The sequence below is a fragment of the Vulpes vulpes genome, chromosome 5 (assembly GCF_048418805.1).
Source record: "Vulpes vulpes isolate BD-2025 chromosome 5, VulVul3, whole genome shotgun sequence".
Classification (NCBI taxonomy): domain Eukaryota; kingdom Metazoa; phylum Chordata; class Mammalia; order Carnivora; family Canidae; genus Vulpes; species Vulpes vulpes.
Window position 1 is genome coordinate 44,513,594 of NC_132784.1, and position 22,459 is coordinate 44,536,052.

Genomic DNA, 22,459 nt, shown 5'->3' on the forward strand with positions numbered 1-22,459 from the left:
CTCTTCCGGCTAAGAAGTTTTCCTTGAGGGGCCTAACATTTTTTCAACAAGCCTATACATCTTTAGTATGTAGATGGAGTCTCTTGATTTAAAATTACTTCACATGAAAGTTTTATACACGTGTATAATACTTCTTGCAAGTGTTTGAAATGCCTAAATTTCACCTAAGTTCATTTGTTACAACAGTCCAACATTTGTGGTACCAATATATAATAAGCCTTCTCATTATTTTAAGACACTAGTGGGGAAAAAACTCATTATTTTAAGACGTTAGTGAGGGAAAAAACAATATTCAGATATTAGGAAATTTTCATTTGGGAACAGGGAGCTAAAATGCTTTATGTTAATCGGAATTTCTTTTCCCATTTTATTTTGTTTACTTTATCTGCCTTTCCCAAAGGAAATAGAAAAACAAAGGAAAAGTTGAGAAATAGGCATAGAAGACAATAATATACATATAAGGGGGAATCAGATAAAAATACAAGGTTGTGGTAAGTGAGAATAAATTGCAGTGTAAAATGAAAACATACTGGCTCAAAATTTTCCTCATTGTTATCCAGATGTTCTTTGTCATTATTTTCTTATACCTGAGAGAACTTACAGCTAATTTGGCTAATAAACTAAATAGAAATTTAAGGTCATTCTGCGTTAAGTTAAGGTGACTTATTTTAAGAAGTAGCAGTGAGCAGTGCCTGGGCTTAAAGTGCTATTTTTATAATGAATATGAATTAAACAATCTAATTTGTTTTTTCTAGAAGCTGGCTACTTTAAAACATATATTGAAAACCTAGTTTTTTCCCCACCAGGTTTTACTGTTTTGAACTAGGTAATCAAAAGAGGAAAACTTTTTAATTCTGCATTGTAAAGTCATTTGAAATGGAACTTCATTCTGGAGAGTGAAAAATCATATTTAAATTTTTAGACTCTTTTTAAGTTTGAAATCTATCAATTCAAGTGAAGTTATTATATTTATTTGTATACTGTTCTGTAACAAATTACCCCAAAAGAAAATGGCTTAAAATAACACTTGTTTTTATATTTACAGTTTGTGTGTGTCAATCTGGGTCCTCTGCTTCTAGGTCTCTTAAAAGGCTGTAATCAAGGTATTGGCGGAGACTGTGATCCTGTCAAGGCTCAATTTGAAAGGATTTGTTTCTGTGCTTCCTCAGATAGTTGATCATTGGCAGGATTCAGTTTCTCATGAGTTTGTGGACTGAGGGCCTCAGTGTCTCACCAGCTTTTGGCTAGACCTTCCTTAAGTTCCTCACCATATAGACCTTACCAGCATGGCCACATACTTCATCAAAGCATGTGGCTGAGAAGATAGTAGAGAGGGCTTCAAAAATGGACGTTACAGACTTCCATAACCTAATCTCAGAAGTGACATCCTATCACTTTGGCCATTTCTCTGTCCATTGGAAGCAAATCATTAGGTCTAGTCTACACTCAAGGATATGGAATTATACAAGAGCATGAATATCAGGAGATGGACATCCCTGGGAGCCATGTCAGAAGCTACCTACCACATTTATCTTGTGCATAAAATTCTGATTTAAGAAATACCATTTTACTAATGCGATACCATAGTTTTAAAATATAGAAACAGGGGCAGCCCCGGTGGCGCAGCAGTTTGGCGCCGCCTGCAGCCTGGGGCGTGATCCTGGAGACCTGGGATTGAGTCTTACGTTGGGCTCCCTGCATGGAGCCTGCTTCCCCCCCTGCCTGTGTCTCTGCCTCTCTCTCTGTCTCTCTCTCTGTGTTGCTCATGAATAAATAAATAAAATCTTTTAAAAAAATAAATTATAGAAAAGTTGGAGAAATAATCATTGATTATTTTAGTGTCTAGAAGCTGAAGCATTAGCTGTATTATCTCAGAATGCATGTATAGGAAGTTAGTTTAGGAGATTATAAGATTAGGCTTCACACCAGTAGAGAATCCCTTCACAATGTCTCACAAATGGTATTGCCACTACTGGAGGAAGGAGTCTTAAAGAACGAACTCATTCTCTTGGTGGTAGCCTAGTCCATTGTTGGAAAAATCTAATTTGGTTGTACAAAAATATTGTATGTTGTGTGAATTGCAGAGCTGGCTCTTTTTAACCCTTAGAAAGGTGTGCTTTCTAATGCAAGTACAACTGTTGATTGATTTATATTATTTTTCAGGCAAATGATACTGACTGGTTGTGTGGCATTTGCACGTCATGTTGGACCAACACGTGTAGAAGCTGAACTTTTACCGCAGTGTTGGGAACAGGTAAATAACTATATTGGGTTTTCCCCTAGCTGTTGTATTCTAATTTATGTGTTCATATTTTCTTTTTAAAATGCTATTAAGAAATATGTGGGATCTAAATTATGCTACTGTTTCGAAGTCCAGCGCAGTAACTTCATAGCATTTAAGAATGCTCTGGGATGCTTTGCTTTTTCCACTCTTCCAACAGATACTTAAAGAAGCACTAGTTTCTTTCTTCATTCTTCCAACAAATACTTAAGAAACACTAGTTTTAGTGCCAGGTACTGCTGCAGTTATTACTTACAGTATGAACAAAATACAGTGGTGAACAAAAGACAAAGACCTTTTGGTGGGGAGATGAGAGTAAACAAATAAATGATATGTCTTGTGTTACTATAAGTTATGAAGAAAAATAAAGGAAGATAAGGGTTAAAGAGTTATAGAAAATACTATATTTTAGAAAGGGTGGTTAGAGCAGGATTCTGAGAAAGGGATGTTTAGGCAAAGATGTGAATGAAGTGAGTCACTATAAATACAAAAGCCCTGAGGTGGGTTCAGGGGAGAACGAGTCCATGTGTGTTTGTGTGTGAGGTTGGGTAATAGAAATAGTATATGTGTTAAATGTCTGTGTATATTGCAGATATATACAGAATACAAAGTATAAACCATTGATGTGGGAGTTTTTTGTATTTTTAATCCAACTCACCCATTTACTAACAATACTTTTTGTTTTTTATTGAATTTTAGTATTGCAGTCCTGTAGGAAACTCATAATCATTGACCTTCTACACTTGATGTTTAGGTCATTAAATGGCTTATTTATCTGTCTTAAAAAAAGATGAATTACTTAATTCTAAAGACAGATTTCATGGCCTTATTTTTAATAGCATAGTCACTTATTCTTAAACAATACCGGTCTCTGGATTATCACAAAAGCATATGGTCCTTTAGAATTCTGTTCCTAACTTCTTTGAGTATTCATTTTTTTTCTTTAAAATTTAGTGGAGTTATCTAGATTAAATATGTAAATTGAACATTATATATGGTCCTCTTGTCTCTGACAGTCCCTTATGTCACCTGTAGATTATAGTGCATACTAAATTTAGGGTGAGGCTCTAATCTCTGAAAGTCAGATTAGCTTGGAAACAGCATACACCATTTTGAATTTACAATTCTGTACAGTTACTAAGAGATACATATTATTTCTAATAGTTTTTTCCATTTCCTTTTTATCATTGTTAAGCTTTATTGAGATATTCAGACACCATATATCCATTTAAAGTGTACAATTTAGTGTTTCTTAGCATATCCACAGAGTTATATAGCCATCACCACAATCAATTTTAGAACAGTTTTATCAACCTAAAAAGAAACTCTAACCTTTTGAACATAGTTCTCTTACTTCAAGTTTGTTTTGGCTATTCTGGGTCCCTTGAATTTCCATGTGAATTTTAGGACGAACTTGTCAATTTCTGCAAATAAGCCATCTGGAATTTTCATAAGGATTGCATTGTATTTTTAGATCAATGTGGAGAATATTGCCATCCTAAACAATAGTGAGCCATCTAATCAATGAATTTAGAATGTCTTTCTATTTTTTTAAATTTTCTTTCAGCGATATTTTGTTGTTTTCAGAATACAGTTTTTGCCCCCTTTTTGTTTAATTTATTCCTAAATATTTTATTCTTTTTGATAATATTATAAATAGAATTTTCCTAATTTTATTTTTTATTTGTTGCCATATAGAGAAATACAATTGATTTTTGTATGCAGACTCATGAGCTACACTAGAGAAAAGCAAAATGAAAGTTTTTATATCACATATGTTGACATTTGGACCATTCTGCTTTGAGGTTACTGTTTCTGGAAAATTCAGTTTACAGATGTTAGTTATAAACACCTTTACTAACTCTTCCAAAACCTGAATAAACATGGATATCAGGGATCTATCTAGCCAGCTACCTCCAGTTTGTTGCCCAGTGGATTGCTATGTAATTTCTTTTCTTAATTTTAGGCATCCAATACATTAATGAATTATGTCACCTTTTCATATGGGAATATGAGAACAGATATACTTCTTTTCCAGTCAAGGAAAGATTTATATTCTATGAAGAAGACATATGGGAACAAAACCCAGTATGTGTCATTTTTTTTTTGTTATTTTTTGTTATGGTTCAGTGTAGTCATCACAACAGCAAAACCCCATCATCTTGCATATACAAACAGGAATGGATTAAAGTTTGCTTACTTTAAAAACAAAATCATACCACTGGTTAAGGGCTCTGGTTGTCATTGATTAACTTACTCCCTAATCCCTTAGTTAAAAAAGGGAACTGATGAGTCACTCCTGGCACATATTTTAAGCCATATCTATAATACCAGAAGCTGGGTTTTTCAAATATAAAAATAGACTCATGTTGATAGGGCTGGAGAAAGGTACTTCTGACACCCTAAGGAAAGCCTAGCTATAGGCAAGCCCACATCTCTAGACTCTTTGCCATATTTTCATCTTTGCTTTATCCTTTTTGCTTTAACAGATAACTCTTGTGACCTCATTTTTTAGGCTCTCTGATTCCCTTATTCCTGATCCACCTATAGCCACACAGGGATTCCCAGAAGTGGAAAAGAAAAGAAGCTTTATTGCATTCTTAACAGGATTTGTTATGAGAAGTAATTCTCTGTTGGAGGAAACGTGGTTATATTGTTTATGCTTGATTTATTTTTTACTCTAGATTAACCACAAATACCCGGAAAGACGACTACTTGTGGCAGAATCATGTGGAGCATTGGCACCTTACCTTCCTGTAAGAATTGTTATTTTTTCTTAAAAATCTTTTTCCTTTTTAATAATAGAGAAACCTTTTTTTCAGGTGACTTATACATTTTAATTCAGATTCTCTCAGGGCATGCTATCCTAATAGAGAAAGAAGAGCCCAAAGAAAAAAGATTCACGTTGATATAATATGCCATTGCAGACAGATAGGTATTTTAACTATTTTGCATGAGCATAAATATATTAAATTACCAGCAGTTCTCAAACTTTGTGGTTCAAGGACTCTGGGAGATTGGTTGAGATCCTTTCAAAGAGATCCAACAGGTAAAAACTATTTCCATAATATTAAAATATTTTTTATTTTTTACTGAGTTAACATTTACATTATTGGTGCAAAAGCTAAAATGGGCAGTAATGCCAGTGCATTAGCACTGATCAAGGCCATGACCTCGAAATATACTGATAATGATTGTGCACTCCCATGCACTCAGAAGCCAGTTTCACTTAAAAATAAGCTTGATGAATCAATAAAATTATTAATTCTACTAAATTTTGACCCTTTTTAATATTTTGTATGGCAAAATAGAAAATACTTCTATCAAGCCCTTTTGCTGTATCTTGAGGTATAATGGCTATTTCAGAAAAAACATTTCAAATTGCTTGAGTTGTCAACTAAACTGGCTACCTTTTTTCATGAGATACTGTTTTTACTTGACCAAATACACACAAGCTCTGATTATTCAGACTTGGATATTTAGCAGACATTTTTATGAAAATGAGTGAAATGAGCCTGTTACTTTAAGGAAAAATAAGTAGATGACGTTTATTGCCAATGATAAAATTGGAACTTTTGAATAAGAACAAGAATTAGGGAAAATTTTATCTCCCACCATGGGCTTGGCATCTTCTAAGTATGCAAACACATTTCTGAGATCAGTGGTGATATTAACAACAGTGGTTTTTTGAGATTATAATAACATGTGTCAATATTGAAGAGCCTCTGAATAAGTCTGTGGTACAATGTTTCCCAAATGGCCAACACATACTACTCAAAATCACATGTGGGTAAAAATAGAGACAAAGTCCAAGGTAGACCAGTGGAATTTAATATGCAGAGTTTAGAGTTTATTAGCAAAGAACCATATCATGATTTTAGATTCTACATTGTATCTAACCTTTAAGAAACCACTACTTGTCCAGTTTTAGTGTAGAATTTAAATATCCATTCTTATCAGAAAAGGCTATTAAAATATTTCCTTTTTCAATTACATGTCTCTGTGGAGCCAGACTTAAAAACTTCAACTGAAACAATATATTATAACAATTGAATGCAGAGCAGATGAGAGAATCTATCTGTTTGCTTTTAAGTTAGACATTAAAGTGATTTGCACCAAAATGTAAAGCACCATTCTTCTCACTAATTTTTTTGCTCTAAAAAGTTATTTTCATTAAAATGTCATATGTTAATGTTAAATGAGTTTATTGTTATTTTTAAATTTCTCATATGATAAATGTCAGTAGATATTACCCACCCAAATAAAAGCTGTTTGCAGTGCTCATTAATTCCTTCCACTGAAAAGATGAGGACCCCATTTTTTTGACAATGGTTTAACAAAATTCTTTTATACAACTTACAAAAATGAATAAGAATTTTCACAGCTTAAATTGTTTTCCTTTTCCACCTCCAAAGAAAATACAAAGTTATCTGTACCCACACACATATAAACTCAAAACTATAGTAACATTCTCTACACAGGACTAAATTAGAGCTTAAATTGCTGAAAAATCAAGATAATTCCAAGAAGTTATACAGGGATGATTTTTTTTTTTCCTTTAGAAAACAGCTAACAGACAGTAAAGCAATTTAAGATAAAATTATCTCCTGTATGGGCAGCCCAGGTGGCTCAGCGGTTTAGTGCAGCCTTCGGCCCGTGGCGTGATCCTGGAGGCCCGGGATCGAGTCCCGCATCAGGCTCCCTGCATGGAGCCTGTTTCTCCCTCTGCCTGTGTCTCTGCCTCTCTCTCTCCGTCTTTCATGAATGGATGAATAAAATATTTTAAAAAAAGAAAATTATCTCCTGTGGTTGTCAAAAGTTCCTTGAAGTGCACATTTCAATTTAAAAGAAGATCCAAGTCAAAGTTCTCCCCACCTTCCCCTTGCTAACGCTTTAGGGTAATATTTTCTTCCTGCTCCTAAGGAAAAAAAATGGATTTCCTAATATTGTCCGTTGTGTCGTGTTATGCTCTTTTAAATATCTTCCTATAGGTCCTGGGCTTAGAGGGGGTAGGGAAATGAGATGATATCATAGTTACTTTAATTTAAACAACCATAGTTTAAAGGAGTATTTGACAAACTAACTAGAGACCAAATCTAGTCCACAGCCTGTTTTTAAAATTAAAGTTTTATTGGAACACAACCATACCCATTTGTTTGTGTATTGTCCATATCTGCTTTCACACTATAGCAATAGAGTTGAATAGTTGCAACAGAGACCTCATAGCCCCCAAAGCCAAAAGTATATACCATCTGGCCTTTCACAGAAAGTTTGCTGGCCACTGCCTTAAATGATCATTTTTGTAAGATTATTCTTAAAAACAATATAAAAAATGAAATTGTATGATAATGCATAAGCTGTTTATGTTACATTTACTATTAACCTCATATTTGGTGAAAAGTGAGAAACCATGACTCAAACAGTTGTCTTTTTTAAATGTAAAATTTATATTTTTTAATTTAGAAAAAGATTAGTCCATAGTTTCACTCCCAGTAATAATATTTTTTTACTTTGTTAAAAATAAATTTTCCTACATTATAGAAAAGAATAAAATGAAAAGCAAAGACTTTGCTTCTCTGGCACCTACCTACTCATTCTCTCCAAAGATAGCTATCTACTGTTAATAGTTTTTAATTAATTCTTAGAGAAGATAAAAATTTATGCATATACCAGTTTGCATTTTTATATTTGAATTTTTCTTACCTAAAATTAATCATACTATGTATAATATTCTGTATTCCTGACAGCAAACACTATTAACAGGTTCTTATGTGAGTATCTGTGTATTTTTAAATTTCTTATGCTGTTAATAACTCCACATTCTGTGTTTCTTCAAGCATTTGCATTTTTTTGACAGTGTTAAATTGGCCCCAACCAAGATAACACAGATTTATGCTCCTGTCTTCAGTACATTGGAGTTCCTGTTTTCCCATACCTTTGTCAGTAACTGGACATGATAAAATCTTTTTTACTATTTTCCTATCTTATAGGAGAAAACTGATATCTTATTGTTGTGATAAGTCATATAGATAGATACACACGAGTATGTTTTGAGCATCCTTTTGTTTACTGTTCCAAGACACAGGTGAACATCACATGCACAAAGAGGATAAATGAGCTGTTCTACACTGGCCCTGATACTAGAATGTTAAGCAGTATTAATAATAGACTTAATGTTTCCTCCATTGATCTTCACTTCACTTGCCTTATATCCCACCGTTAATAACAGTAAAATCACTGTGTGGTCATGGCTTAAACGGAGTAATGTCTCCTGATTTGTCCTGTGGGTTCCCTGTAGCATACTCAAGCTAACTGCCACAGTTGACCTCAGCTCAGATCAATGTGAAACAAATACCCAGCTGAAGTTTACTTACCTCCATCTTATTGCTGAGGCTGATACCAATCCAGAAGCCTTTTTAAGATCTTCAAGGCAGTGGGGCAGCCCTGGTGGCACAGCAGTTTGGCGCTGCCTGCAGCCTGGGGTGTGATCCTGGAGACCCGGGATCGAGTCCCGCGTCGGGCTCCTTGCATGGAGCCTGCTTCTCCCTCTGCCTGTGTCTCTGCCTCTCTCTCCGTGTCTATGAATAAATAAATAAAATCTTTAAAAAAAAATCTTCAAGGCAGTTTTTTGGGTAGTTTTTATCCTAAAGGATAAGTAAGTGAAGCTGTACTAAAATACACATTCACCAACCTAAATCTGACCAAAATTTGCTAAAATTATATATATTTTTGTTTCTAAGAAATCAAAGCAAAAACTAGGTCATTTAAAGATAACTGTTAGACCTTGCTCTGCATACTAAAGTCACACTGTAAATTTATGAAAATGATCACATCATCTGTCTTTAGTATTCTAACCATTAGATGTGAAAAGATTCTAAACAAGTTTAGAATTGAAGAATTTTATAAATTGATCAAATTATAAAAATGGTCCAGAGAAGGGAAGGAGGGGAAGAATTTGTATAATGGTAGCTCTTTATTTTACTTTCAGCCATTAATTAGGCCAAAACATTCTTTAACCAAAACAAAACAAAGCAAATTATGTGAAATCAGCAGTGGTTGATATTATGTTAAAGAGTAGCATCTAAGAATAGCAATGCAGTTCCCTTTGAAGTATTTTTAAAGTTTGCTCTCATATTTTATCATCCTGTTTGAAACTTTTTTTCTCTGTTCTTTAAAAAATGAGAACACCAGGATTTTAGAATATTTCCACCATACTCCTACCCCAGACAAATCTTTTTGATTACTGGAGTGATGTTTGTAATCCCTCCTGTTATTAAAACTCTGAAAATTCTTCTCTGAGTTAAATGAGTATTGGTAGAAGAGTCATCTGGGCACCTGGATGGCTTAGTCAGTTAAGTGTCTGCCTACATCTTAGGTCATGATCCCAGGGTTCTAGGATGGAGTCTCACATTGCGTTGGGCTCCCCACTCAGCAGGAAGCCTGCTTTTCCCTCTCCTTGTGTCTGCCACTCCCTCTGCTTATGCTCCTCTCTCTGTCAAATAAATAAAATCTTTTTTAAAATTTTAAAAAAAGAAGAGTCATTGTCCATTTCTAGCAGCGTGTTGACTTTGTTGATTTGCCAAAAATGTTTGCTACCATGTGCTATAGGATTTGAAGGATTTGCACATATTTAGTAGATAGAAAAACATCCTGGGAGACGATTAATACTAAATTCAAGGTAGATGTTACCTTTAGAGAAGGAGGGTGGAGGAAGGGAAAGAGGGTGGAGGAGAGTCCCAACAAGCTGTATCTAATGCTTTATGCCTTTGAAAAATGAAGACCTAAAAAAACATAGCAAAATGCAAATATATCTAATCTGGATTTTGAATATGTGGATGTCTGTCTTAATATTTTCTATGCTTTTCTGCTATTAGTGTAAAATAAATAGTAAAAACTGCTTTTGTTTATTTTCAGAAAGAAATCCGTAGCTCCTTAGTTCTCTCAATGTTGCAACAAATGTTAATGGAAGATAAGGCAGATTTAGTAAGAGAAGCTGTGATCAAAAGCCTTGGTATCATTATGGGATACATTGATGATCCAGACAAATATCAACAGGTATGTTTTTCAGAGTGAACCCCATTTGCTCCATTATAAAATTCCAAATAAGTTGATATTCCAAATCTGTGATTTCACTACCCAATAATCTGTAGTAGAGATGGCAGTTATGTCAGTTTTAACCAGTTGCAGTGTCTGCCTCGTTTTACTTCTTCAGCTCAGAAGAAAGTACTAGGATTCATCTACAATCTCTGCCATAGTTTTGTGGCATGCCATGTTCACAAGCATGCCATGTTTACCATCTTTTTTTTTTTTTTTTTTCTGTATCAATGGATACATGACATTTTCTTTAAAGGAAATGGGAAGGATAAGATTATGGATGGCTTGCTTTCTTGCTTAAAATGTTTTCTAAATGTACTGCAGTGTATACTTACTGCTTTTTATTGAGTTTTTTTTGTTTGAGTTTATTATTTTAAAATTTTTACCTGTTTCTTTTTGGCAGGGCTTTGAATTGTTGCTGTCAGCCTTGGGTGATCCCTCAGAAAGAGTAGTTAGTGCAACTCATCAAGTATTTTTACCAGCCTATGCTGCCTGGACTACAGAACTTGGAAATTTACAGTCTCATCTTATACCTACATTACTGAACAAGATAGAAAAACTTCTCAGGGTAAATGCTTTCTTTATGTATGCAGTTTATAGAAATGTAAAGGGTGTATACTAAGTCATCTTAAAAGAATGTTGGGGAGCGAAGATAGAAAGTACCACTTAGCTGAACATTCTAATCATTTACCAGTTAAAGATTTTACTGGACTGGAACCAAGAGAGATTTAAGGAAGTTCTGTTTTGTGAAAACCAAACAAGAAAGGGCATGAAGTAGCACCTTTGTAGAACTCACTTGTGCATTTTTCAGAAAGCTAGCTCCTCCTGTCTCCTCTGAAGATTTAAAGATTTTAGGTAACATATCTTAAGTTCCCGGAATACAGCGATAACTAAAATATTAGTCACTTAAAGCTTTCTTACTTATCCAATGTCAAAATGCTTTAACTGTGTGTTTTTTTTTCATTGTACTCATTCATTTCTTCACTTCTTGAAATGAACTTTTTTTTCCCAAGTAAAAGAAATGAAGAAAAGTTAGGAAAAAAAAAAAGTAACTTCTTGATCTAATTTTAATACTAAAAGTCCCTTTCAAAGTTTAGGAGAAAAACTAACATTTCTTTAATGTCTATTATGTGCATTACGGTAGCTACCTTATAAATAAAACATATTCTTTCATTCTAACAACTCTTTGAAATTATATTTTGGTTTCAGTGTGGAAACTGAGCATTTAGGGAACCTTCCCAGGGTCTTTCAGCTGTCAAATGACAGATATCCATCACCAATACCAAAGTCTTACAACCCTTCCACCCCCCAAATTTTAAAGAATCTAGAAGGCTCTTGCATAGCAACTACTGTATAGACAGTCTTATATGTATCCACATGTATTTACTTTTTTTAATTGGACTGTTTTTCCTGTAAATTTCAAAATGGGTATTGAAAAAAACTATAGACAATTAGACCAAAGTACTCCTTTTTATAAGACCTAGGAAATTTTTTATAAAGTATTTTTTTAAAGGTTTGCAGTCCTTCTACCTGAGAATTATCCATACCTTTGTTTTTCTTATTCCATTTCATAACGTGGTTAATTCTATTTTGCTATTAAACATATCTGCAATATCCAGCATAGCTAGTAATTCTTCCATGAAGAGATGAACTAATTTAGAACTTGATAGATGAATTAATTTAGAACTTGATAGTATGTAACTCATTATCTGGTATCTCTGACTCAGCTGTTATTTTATAACATAGTGGTAGTATCTTAGGTGGATTTGAATAGCAGTGAACACTTTTGTCTCTAATAATTCTATTTTCTACTTTAACATTTGGTTTCTGTGTACCATACTTGTCCTTTACTCTTTTTTTTCTTTCTGTTATTTCTGTCTTTTGTTTCCTTTTCAAGTTTTTTCTCCTACATTTCATCTGTGCATTGAATTATTTTAAAGTGCTTTCAGTGCTGGCAAATACAGATGCCACCAAATCTGTAAAAGGAGATCAGAAGTAGGAGAAGGAAAGTAGTAAGTGCTGCTCCTGGTTCAACAGTTGAACATTTAAAATGATTCCTGTGGCTCACTTTAATTTCTTTATCCTAACTTATAAAAGAAAGGATGAGATCCTCTTAGAAAAGTCCTATAAAAGAAGTTTCACACAAATCAAAGGACTGATACTCTAAAGTTTTCCATATAAAGTTTCCCATATAAAGTTTTCCGTATTACATAGTGCCACATTTCGTGTATTTAGAGAAATTAAGAAAAGCTTGATAGACATCTCCATTAGCTGTTGTGCCGTGAGTCTACCATACAGATCCTTAAATGTTTTATTCATTGCCACAGAAAGGAAGAGCATGATAAATACCTAATTTCAGGAAACTAAAGCTAGCTTACACCTCCTTATGTTTCAGGAAGGAGAGCACGGGCTGGATGAACACAAGCTCCACATGTATCTCTCTGCTTTGCAGTCCTTGATCCCATCTCTATTTGCATTAGTTCTGCGGAATGCACCTTTCTCCAGCAAAGCCAAGCTTCATGGTGAAGTACCACAGATAGAAGGTACTGAACTTATATGGTGGAAGGAAGATGTAGAATATTAGTAGCTTAGCTTCCCAGAGATTGGTTTTCACTGAAAATTCTAAAAATTACTTTATATGACAGCATAATTACTAAGATATACGTGTGGAATCTCGTAGTCTTAGATTGTGTGATAGCTAATGTAAACTGGCTTCATCTTTTATGAATAGGCCTCATGGTATTATTTTATAATATTTGTACTTTCCATTCTTAATCTGTAGTCCTTCTTATAACCCTTATTTCCAGCAGCTGAAATAAGTTTTCTTTCATTAATAGAGCTGAATCAATGAAAAGATCACTGCGTAGTTAGTAGTGCCAGTTTATGAAGCTTGTCATTTCCACTTTGTTTATATTTTTTTCTCCCCCACCTGTTTCATCTTATTTTCAATAGGGGAAGGTAAATGTACTCTTTTCCATTATGTCCTTGACAGGAATCTAAGCATTTGCAGCAGATTTTTTTTTTCTTCCAAAGAAGGAATATGTCTTAGTTTCAGAAATTGGTGACATTAATAGCAAAAGCCAGTATTCTCTTATCTCAGTGTCCACCTAACTAGTAAGTGACCTTTAATCCATGGCACTTAGTAACCCACTGCACCCAACCCCCAGGATAAATGACTGTAGACCAGCTATTACTCTGTATGAGGTCTCTGCAATTTCGTCAGATTTATGAAATTGTCCATGCTTCTCAGTGGCTTTTGATAGACAAAAGGGTTACGACATTGAGAAAATCAGCAGTCACTTCATGTTTTTAGAATTTCAGTTTTCATGTAAAGTAAACTTTGGGCTACCCTTAATCTTCGGGATATGAAGCAGTGTCCAAGAATACATGAAGCACAGCATAAAAATGGTGTACACTTTTGAATGTCTGTTGTACTGGAAAAATTGAGAATGGATGGAGTTAATTTAACACTTTAAAATATTATTGAGGAGAAGGAAAATTCAGACTTTTAAGAAAAGTCTTCCTAAAGCACTCACAGCTGTCTGCTTCAGGTTCTACTCCCTCATGTATTAAGGTTCCTCGTCTGCCTAGGGGCTTTCCTATCTTTCTAATTCCCTCTCTTTCTCTTTCTGTCTTGCCATACTGGTTTGTGAGGGCTGCCATAACAGAATACCACAAACTGAAATTTATTGTCTTACAGTTCTAAAAGCTAGAGGTTTCAGATCAGGGTGTCAGCAGAGTTGGTTCCTTCTGATGGCTCTGAGGAAAAAGCTGCTCCATGCCTCCCTCCTTGCTTCTGGTGCTTTGCTGGCAATCTTTGTTATTCCTTGGCTTATGGATGCATCACCCTGATTGCCTTCATTTTCAGTTCCATTCTCCCTCTGTGTGTGTCTATATCTGTATCCAAATACCCCCCCCCTTTTTACAACATTTATTTATTTATTTATGAAACACACACAAACACACACACACACACACACAGAGGCAGAGACACAGAGGGAGAAGCAGGCCCCATCCAGGGAGCCGGACATGGGACTCAATCCTGGGTCTCCAAGATCAGGCCCTGGGCTGAAGGCGGCGCTAAACAGCTGAGCCACCCAGGCTGCCCCCAAATTTCCCCCTTTTATGAAATCAGTCATATTGGACTAGAGGCCCACTGGACTCCACTATGACTTCATCTTATCTAATTCTATCTGCAACAACACTATTTCCAAATAAGGTCACATTCTGAGGTTCTAGGAATTAGGACTTCAACATGCAGAGGATACATAGTTCAACCTATAACACTTATTATTGTTCATTCACTCATGTATTTAATAAATAACTCTTAAATGTTACCTATGGCTAGGCATGTGCTAGAGAGTAGGTGAAAATTGTCAAAACAACTGGTTTAACATCCTGAATATATTTGTTCTAGTGTTTATGTGACCTTTTCTTGTAATTATGTCTGCCATCATGCCCAAAATAATCTTTTTAACCCATACAAATATTTTTATTATCCATTTATTCTACAGCATTAGCTAATATTTATGCAGGCACTATTTTAAACACTTGGGATCGGGGCACCTGGGTGGCTCAGTGGTTGAGCATTTGCCTTTGGCTTAGGTCATGATCCCAGGCTACTGGGATCGAATCCCACATCAGGCTCCCCGCAGGGAGCCTGCTTCTCCTTCTGCCTGTGTCTCTGCCTCTCTCTGTGTCTCTCATGAATAAATAAATAAAATCTTTAAAAAAATAAATAAAATAAAAATAAATAAATAAATAAAATAAAAAAAACATGGGATCATTCATGAATAAAATAGACAACTTTCTGCCTTCATAGAGCTTACATTCTAGTGAAAGGGAAACACTACAGAGTCATAAAAGCTGTTATTTTGCTGGATAATTGTGGTTATTTTGTTGACATTAAATGCTGGTATTTTGCCAGCCTGTTAAAATGGCATTCTGAGGACCTTTCTATATTGTTATAAATTAGGTGCTCACATTTTTTAAAAATCCTGTTAAATAGGCACCTAGGTGCCTCAGTAGATTAAGCCTCTGCCATGGGTTTTGGGTCCTGGGATCAAGCCCTGTGCCAGGCTCCCTGCTCGGTGGGGAGTCTGCTTCTCCCTCTCCCTCTGCCCCCCACTCGTGCTTGCACTCTCTCTCTATCAAAGTAAATAAAATCGTTTTTAAAAATTCTGTTAAACAGAATAATATTTTAAGACTCTTGAACCATTCTAATTACTTACCTGTAATAATTGAGTTATTCTTGACATTATTTTGCTTCTGTTGGACCTACCTTTAAATCTTTTTAGAACTCACTTTCCCTGTAGTTAATTTTGACATACCTATTTTACTTTAAACCAATCCATTATTTTTCAGTAATTTGTTAGTATTTTTTAAGGAATAACATCCATTCTATCCTAGTATAGCAGATTGTGACAAGTATGATATAACCCTGTTTGAAATTATATGAGGTATGCTTTGACATGATACATTTCTTTATGAAGTACAAATATCCCTCACAGTCCAAATCTGTTTGATTCATGGGTTGAGATATGTGAAAATTCAAGCAGAAACCCCAGGTAGTGAGAAATACCATGTTACCCAAACTCATTTATTTGTTGGTTGGTATATTATGATAACAAATAGGAGAGTTTGGCTAGCAAGGGATGACCTTATCTGTCCTTAATAAATTTTTTAAAGTCTTGGGCAGCATAGAAAGACAATAACATCTTAATTTTGTCATTGAGCATTTTTAAAATTATGTGTATTTCATGTTTTCTTAAACTTAATAATAAATCATTAGGCCATTAAAATATTTTGAGATAATTCTGCATATTTATTTGTGTCATTTTAGGATATTAGCCTCTATATAGTAGATGTTAGGCAATTAGGAGCTAACAGTTAATGAGCTGTTGGCATGTATTATTATTTAATAGCCATCAAGAATTGTTCTCTTAATAACCTGGGATCTAATTATGATCTGTAGGATCATAAGTTTTATTGATGTTTGCAAATTTGAAATATGCTGGTTATATCTTCATGTTTTATTTACATAATTTTAAAAGTTCATTAGTTTTCCCCCAGATTTTTTAAGTATATACATGGGAACCTGGTTATAATATTTATAGTACATTTTGCATTATCTTTCTGGTCACTAGTTTTAACACTTTATATTAAGTTAATGTTTATCAAACTTTGGGAATTTTTTTAATTAAGCATTTAATGTTGGAGAGTAAATACTTAAGAAATCTGTTCGGCTCAAACTTTAATGTATTTTATTTCATTCTTCTCTGGGATTCATTTTTTTCTCCACTATTAATCTTCGTTTCTTACTCCCTAAAGGAAACATTTTATCATATTTACTATTTTGTTATTATAAACAGTCTGATGGAATTACAGTGATTTCTATTTTTTTTTAATCAAATTCAAATCCATATTTTAACTAACATCTTTGGGCCAATTTTAATTTAACCTAAATGAAATTTTACTCTTCATTAGCAAACTACTTCATTACAGTATTTGTTTAACTATTTAGTCTCATAAAACCTTAATTTTTGAGATTTGTTAAATTCATTCAGATGTGACAAGAATTTTTCATTTTTTTCTTAAAATTATTTGGTTAATATATTTCAGTTTTATATTTAAAGTTTATAATAAGCTAGAGGCACCTGGGTGGCTCAGTTGAGTGAGCATCTGACACTTAAAATCAGCTCAGACCTTGATATCAGAGTCCCAAGTGAGTTCAAGCCCCACATTGGGCTCTCACACTGAGTATGGAGCCTACTTAAAAATAAAAATGATGAAGTTTATAATAATAAGTTAATTAAATATCAAGAGGCAGAATCTGAGTTTCCTTTTGACAGAATAGCTAATTTCACAAATTGCCATTTTTTACATGATTTGTTTTGCTTCTTTTATTTATAGTGACTAGGTTCCCTCGGCCCATGTCGCCTCTTCAAGATGTATCTACTATAATTGGAAGTCGTGAGCAATTGGCAGTGCTACTACAACTTTATGATTACCAGCTGGAACACGAGGGTACAACAGGCTGGGAGACTTTACTATGGGTTGTCAATCAATTGTAAGTTACTGCCTCCATATTCATTTGGTACACATCTAGAAGTTAAATGGAACATAGCTCACTATGTTTAACCTTGGCACTGAGGGACAAAATATAAAAAATATAACAAAACATAAGTTGGCATTATCTGTGGTAAAATTCTATAGGAGAGGAGATTTATACACTAGATAGGTAGCTATTTATCTGTGAGGATGGTGCTGCTCTATTATGTCAAAAGGACCTGTCAGCTGCCTTGTTGTTGTCTAATAGTGGTGATGGATTTTAAACTACATCCAGATTTTCATTTTGAAGCTAAAACAGTTGCCATGTTAGGCAAGCTCCTATGTGAAGCATCAAATCCAGTGATTTGTGTCTCATTAACTCCATAGTTAGAATGCTACCATTAAGGTTCCATTATTTTATGGCAAGCAATAAATAGAGAAGAGGTTTGTAGAATATAAACTTAAAACCTTTTCAAACCACTCCTTTGATTTGCAGTTTTGCTAGCTATGAAAAAACAATGGGTGCCTGGGTGGCTCAGTCAGTTAAGCATCTGACTCTTGATCTCGGCTCAGGTCTTAATTTCAGGGTCGTGAGTTCAAGCCCCGTGTTGGGCTCCACATTGGGCATGGAGCCTTCTTTACAGAAAAAAAAAAGAAAAGAAAAGAAAAACAAGAAGTTGTTAGATTTGCATTGTTTCAGAAATTGGCAAGGAAACAGTAATTTATGTGTATCCCCTGCCTATTTTTCTTTCCTTTCACATTTAGGTTGCCACAACTTATAGAAATAGTTGGCAAAATTAATGTTACTTCAACTGCCTGTGTCCATGAATTCTCCAGATTTTTCTGGCGCCTTTGCCGGACATTTGGCAAAATTTTTACAAACACTAAGGTAAAAATTTGTATTCCGTGTTTTCTTATGTGCAAGAGATATAGAAATGTAATATGTTAATTAATGCTGTAACAGAGTAAATAAAAGCATGAGCCCTTTAATTATCTTTTAATATCTTAGAAAATTATGATAGTAAAAGAAAATTCTAGTCACTAATATTCTTATCTTTATTGGTTTTCAGATGATTTAGCCTAAACTTAATTTATATCCAGAGTTGGATATGAGATCTACTCACTGTGGATGTCTTGAATATTTCTAGCATGTCAGTGTTAGGGAACTCAGCTGCAGTTCTCTGATATGCTTCTCCTGCTTTACCATCTGTCCCAGATTCTGGGGCGGGTGTTTTTTCAGCACACTTTGGTCAAAACTTCAGGCAATTGTGGAACCAAAGTAGTTTATCCAGAAGACTTGTTGTGAGGATACCAGCTCTTTGGCTAGCGTGGACACTTGAGATTAATGCTGCGTATTTCAGTTGCTAGCAACCCTATGGTTTGTCACATTCACACATCCAGGTTATTTAATAGTTTTAGATATTAAAACTAGAATGTCCTTAGATCCCAATTTCCTATTTAATCCATTTGTCTTGCTAGCATGTTATTAAGACAGTTCTTTAGAGACCTAATTAGTAAAAAAACCATAGATATAGTTGATATAATCAGATGCTAATCAAGGTGTTTAAAAGGTAAGAATTTTGTTCAGCTCTTTACTATTAACTATTACTTTGTAGTTATTGAAACATTTAAAGCAAAATAGTTTGGTATTGCAGACTGGATAAAATTCAGAAAATGGATATTATGTTAAATGTTATTATATTTGTAATTTATAGTAATTAAGTTGTCTGGGCTTATTCTCAGTATGTGTAAAATGAAGTTCTGTAAATATAGAATTTGTTCTATAAATATGATTCTGTAGATTAATCTTTTAACAAGGGGCTTCACCGCAGTTTAAGTTGAATATGTATATGTAAGTTGTTATGCCTGGCCTGCCGGCAGGAGGGCAAAAACTAGGCCTTGATGCCACTGTAGAAGAAACAGTATCATTTTATGTTTTTCACTAGCCTCTAATTATTAAATATAGTTTGATTTTATTGGTATCAACACTGGCAAGCAAATTATAGCTATTATCTTAGAAAAAAAAATAGTAGGAGTAGTCGTAATAAGAGTCTGCTTTAGCACTTAGCAGTAAGTGGTTGGCTTTAGTGGCCTGAAATCTGTGGTAATATTAATAATAAAAAATGGAAATAAGCATTTACTCTAACTTAAATTATAATTAAATTCTGCATTTGATGTTTGAATTTAAATTTTAAGGAAGTTAAAAATCTAAGCAGATGGATATTACATGATGAACATGTTACTTCTTGAATACCTTAAATGAATGGAATTTCCTTTTTATTCCTTTTAAGCAAATTTTTAAAAGTGTTTCTAATCCTATAATATTTACCTAAATAATCTGTCATCAAGTTAGTTTTAGGAGATAGTAATTTCAAACACTGAAAATCATCTTGGAAATTAGTTTAATTTAGTGAAGGAAACCAAAGGCCCTCGAGAAAATACTTACTGACTTGAATTGATTTTGAAAGTGTTTTTTCTCTAAAGGTGTTTTCAGTAACTTGACTCTTATTTTATCCTAAGCCTCTTAGGAATTGTTATATTTTTAACCACCCTAATGGTCTTTAAAGCAAAATAAATAAATAAAACAAATAGTAGTAATAGTAGTAGTAGTAAAGCTAAATAAATAAATAAAATTAGTAGTAGTAGTAGTGGTGGTGGTAGTAAAATGTTTATTTACTTAATCATCAATTGATCCATTGGACCTAAAACTTTTTGGATCTTTCCTTTGGGTTGCTTAGGTAAAACCTCAGTTTCAGGAGATTTTAAGACTGTCTGAAGAAAACATTGGTAAGTTCATTGTTACTACTTTTAAAAACAATTGAATCGCTTCACTCAGGAAAAATACTATATTCATTATATGCAAATTGCATAAATGGACTAGCAAGTACAAGTAAAAAGGAAAATTTATTTCTTGATTTTATAATTTTGTCACATCTAATCTCTTTTGAGATTTTAGTGAGATTAACTTTTGTTAATTTGATTGTAGATATCTACTTTTCTTGTGATCAAATCGACCTAAGGCTGAGTTTCTCAAACTGAGTATTTGTACCCTGGTAGGTTTGAGTGGTATATTCAAGATACTGAAAATTGTAAAATAAAGGACCTCTAATTTATAATTAGTTATTTAAAACTTTTGAAATTAAAGCTATAGTGGAAGATAATGTAAGGTATACATATATGTTTTTAAAATGGAAGCTACATTCTTGAATGGGCAGCCCCTCTCTTGGTAGTTTTCACTCATCTGACTTCAGAAGTATGTTGGCAAATTGAATTTAAGTTTTAAAAAATGTTAAAAAAAAAAAAAAAAAGTCTGGTTATAGCACCATTGGCCTAAGAACTCATTTCTGTGTGGATGTTAGGAAAATGTATGACCTCCCTCTTTTTCTCTTTCTTTCTTTTTTTTGTTTTTCATTTGTTTGTTTGTTTTTAACTTGGTTAATTTGGGATATATAGATAATTCTTATTTGAGTCCACTCCTATCTCAGTGATTTGATTTGAGTGATCTTGAAAACTCCATCTTGGGCTATCCTCAGGGATAGAGAAATGAATACATAAATCTTTTTATATTTGAAACATGATGAGATTTTTTTTTGACAAATGCTTTCTAAAATTTTTATTTTAAAGAGTTAATGTTTAGAACGCCTAATAGTTGGTATTATCTATTTGGTTATTAATTCTGATGATAAATTAGTGAAGAATACTTACATATTTTAGAAACTGACAGCTGTTAGAATTATTCAGTTAGCTCTGAATGTTTAGCTGTTCATGTAGGAAGAGATTATTAATCCCTGTACATATAGTTTGTATCTATGAATCCAATTTAAGCTTATTTCCTAACCTGAGATTTAACTCTCGAATACCAATAGCCACACTCAGCCAATATCATCATTCCCCCCCCCCCCAAAAAAGCTCTTATTAAGAGAATAAACAAATCTCAGAGACTAATTAATGTGAAAATGGAACTTTGTTTTTTGCTATAATTCCTTCAGGGCAGTTAGTTAAATTTCTTTATATTACTACTTTCTGAAAAGAATTTGAAACCATTGGAAAAAAAGAGAAAAAAGGAATAAAAAATTTGGGGGGGTACATAAAAGTAAATATAAAGCACTTAGTGCCTACAGAACAATAAGCTAGACCAGATGTTGGTGCTATAATGTCATGTCATCTCTAGAATTGCTTTTTTGAAATCATCTACAGGTGAATTTATCTCCTATTTTACAGTAGCCACAGGATACTCTCCTGTGATTAAATGCTTTCCCCTCTTCTGCTGCTTTAGCCCAAATTTTCCCATTGGAAATAATTGAAGTTATTTGACTGAAAATCCCTATAAATGCAGGAGGGTCTCTAGAACCAGAATACTACTAGAAATTAGGTAGTATCACATATCTAGAAGCGGATTAAATAATATTATATCTAGGTGTCTCCTTTTATCTGAGTATCTTTACGTTTTACTGAATACTATAAATTGAAAGTATAAAAATTTAAGTAGACCCGCTTACACAGACAGGCACTTGTGAGACTTTAAGAAAGCCCTGATTTCTAAGTATGGAAATGGAAGTATAGCATCTCATTTTGATTATTAAAGTTCTTTCCCATCTATCAAAAATGTTTATGCTAACAGCTTTATAAAAATATTAAGTTGTAGTTTTACAAAAACCATTGGATACTTTAATCAAAATTATTTTCCAGAGTAATGATGATATTTATGTGTAAACCTTGTAACTGTTGGAATTTTAAATATAATTGGCATTGTAACTTTTTGCTTTATGTTTAAAATATACTCAGACTTTTAAAATTATTTTAATGATTTTAGATTCCTCAGCAGGAAATGGGGTCCTCACTAAAGCTACTGTCCCCATTTATGCAACGGGAGTCCTTACATGTTATATTCAGGTAAGGGGAAAAGTCCTTTTACTAGAAATGATTTAGAAATATCATTCTAAATGCCTTTTTAATTTGTGTACAAGTGAAAATGTTACCCATAAAGGAAAATAAAATTTATGTATTTGTCTTATTCAATAAGTAATTTATAGT

At 33.6% G+C, this 22,459-nt stretch overlaps 1 protein-coding gene across 12 annotated transcripts in view; it reads left to right on the plus strand.

The window, feature by feature from the left end:
• RELCH (RAB11 binding and LisH domain, coiled-coil and HEAT repeat containing) overlaps positions 1–22,459 on the plus strand; it is a 113,231-nt gene that overhangs the window by 53,901 nt on the left and 36,871 nt on the right. For all 12 annotated transcript variants that reach the window (XM_025997704.2, XM_025997706.2, XM_025997709.2 and 9 more), the window contains 9 exons: positions 2,164–2,254; positions 4,966–5,037; positions 10,196–10,336; positions 10,779–10,943; positions 12,771–12,918; positions 17,288–17,444; positions 18,191–18,314; positions 20,164–20,212; positions 22,239–22,318. In XM_025997704.2, the coding sequence (XP_025853489.1) occupies positions 2,164–2,254; positions 4,966–5,037; positions 10,196–10,336; positions 10,779–10,943; positions 12,771–12,918; positions 17,288–17,444; positions 18,191–18,314; positions 20,164–20,212; positions 22,239–22,318 (1,027 nt within the window). The remainder of the gene's footprint in view (positions 1–2,163; positions 2,255–4,965; positions 5,038–10,195; positions 10,337–10,778; positions 10,944–12,770; positions 12,919–17,287; positions 17,445–18,190; positions 18,315–20,163; positions 20,213–22,238; positions 22,319–22,459) is intronic.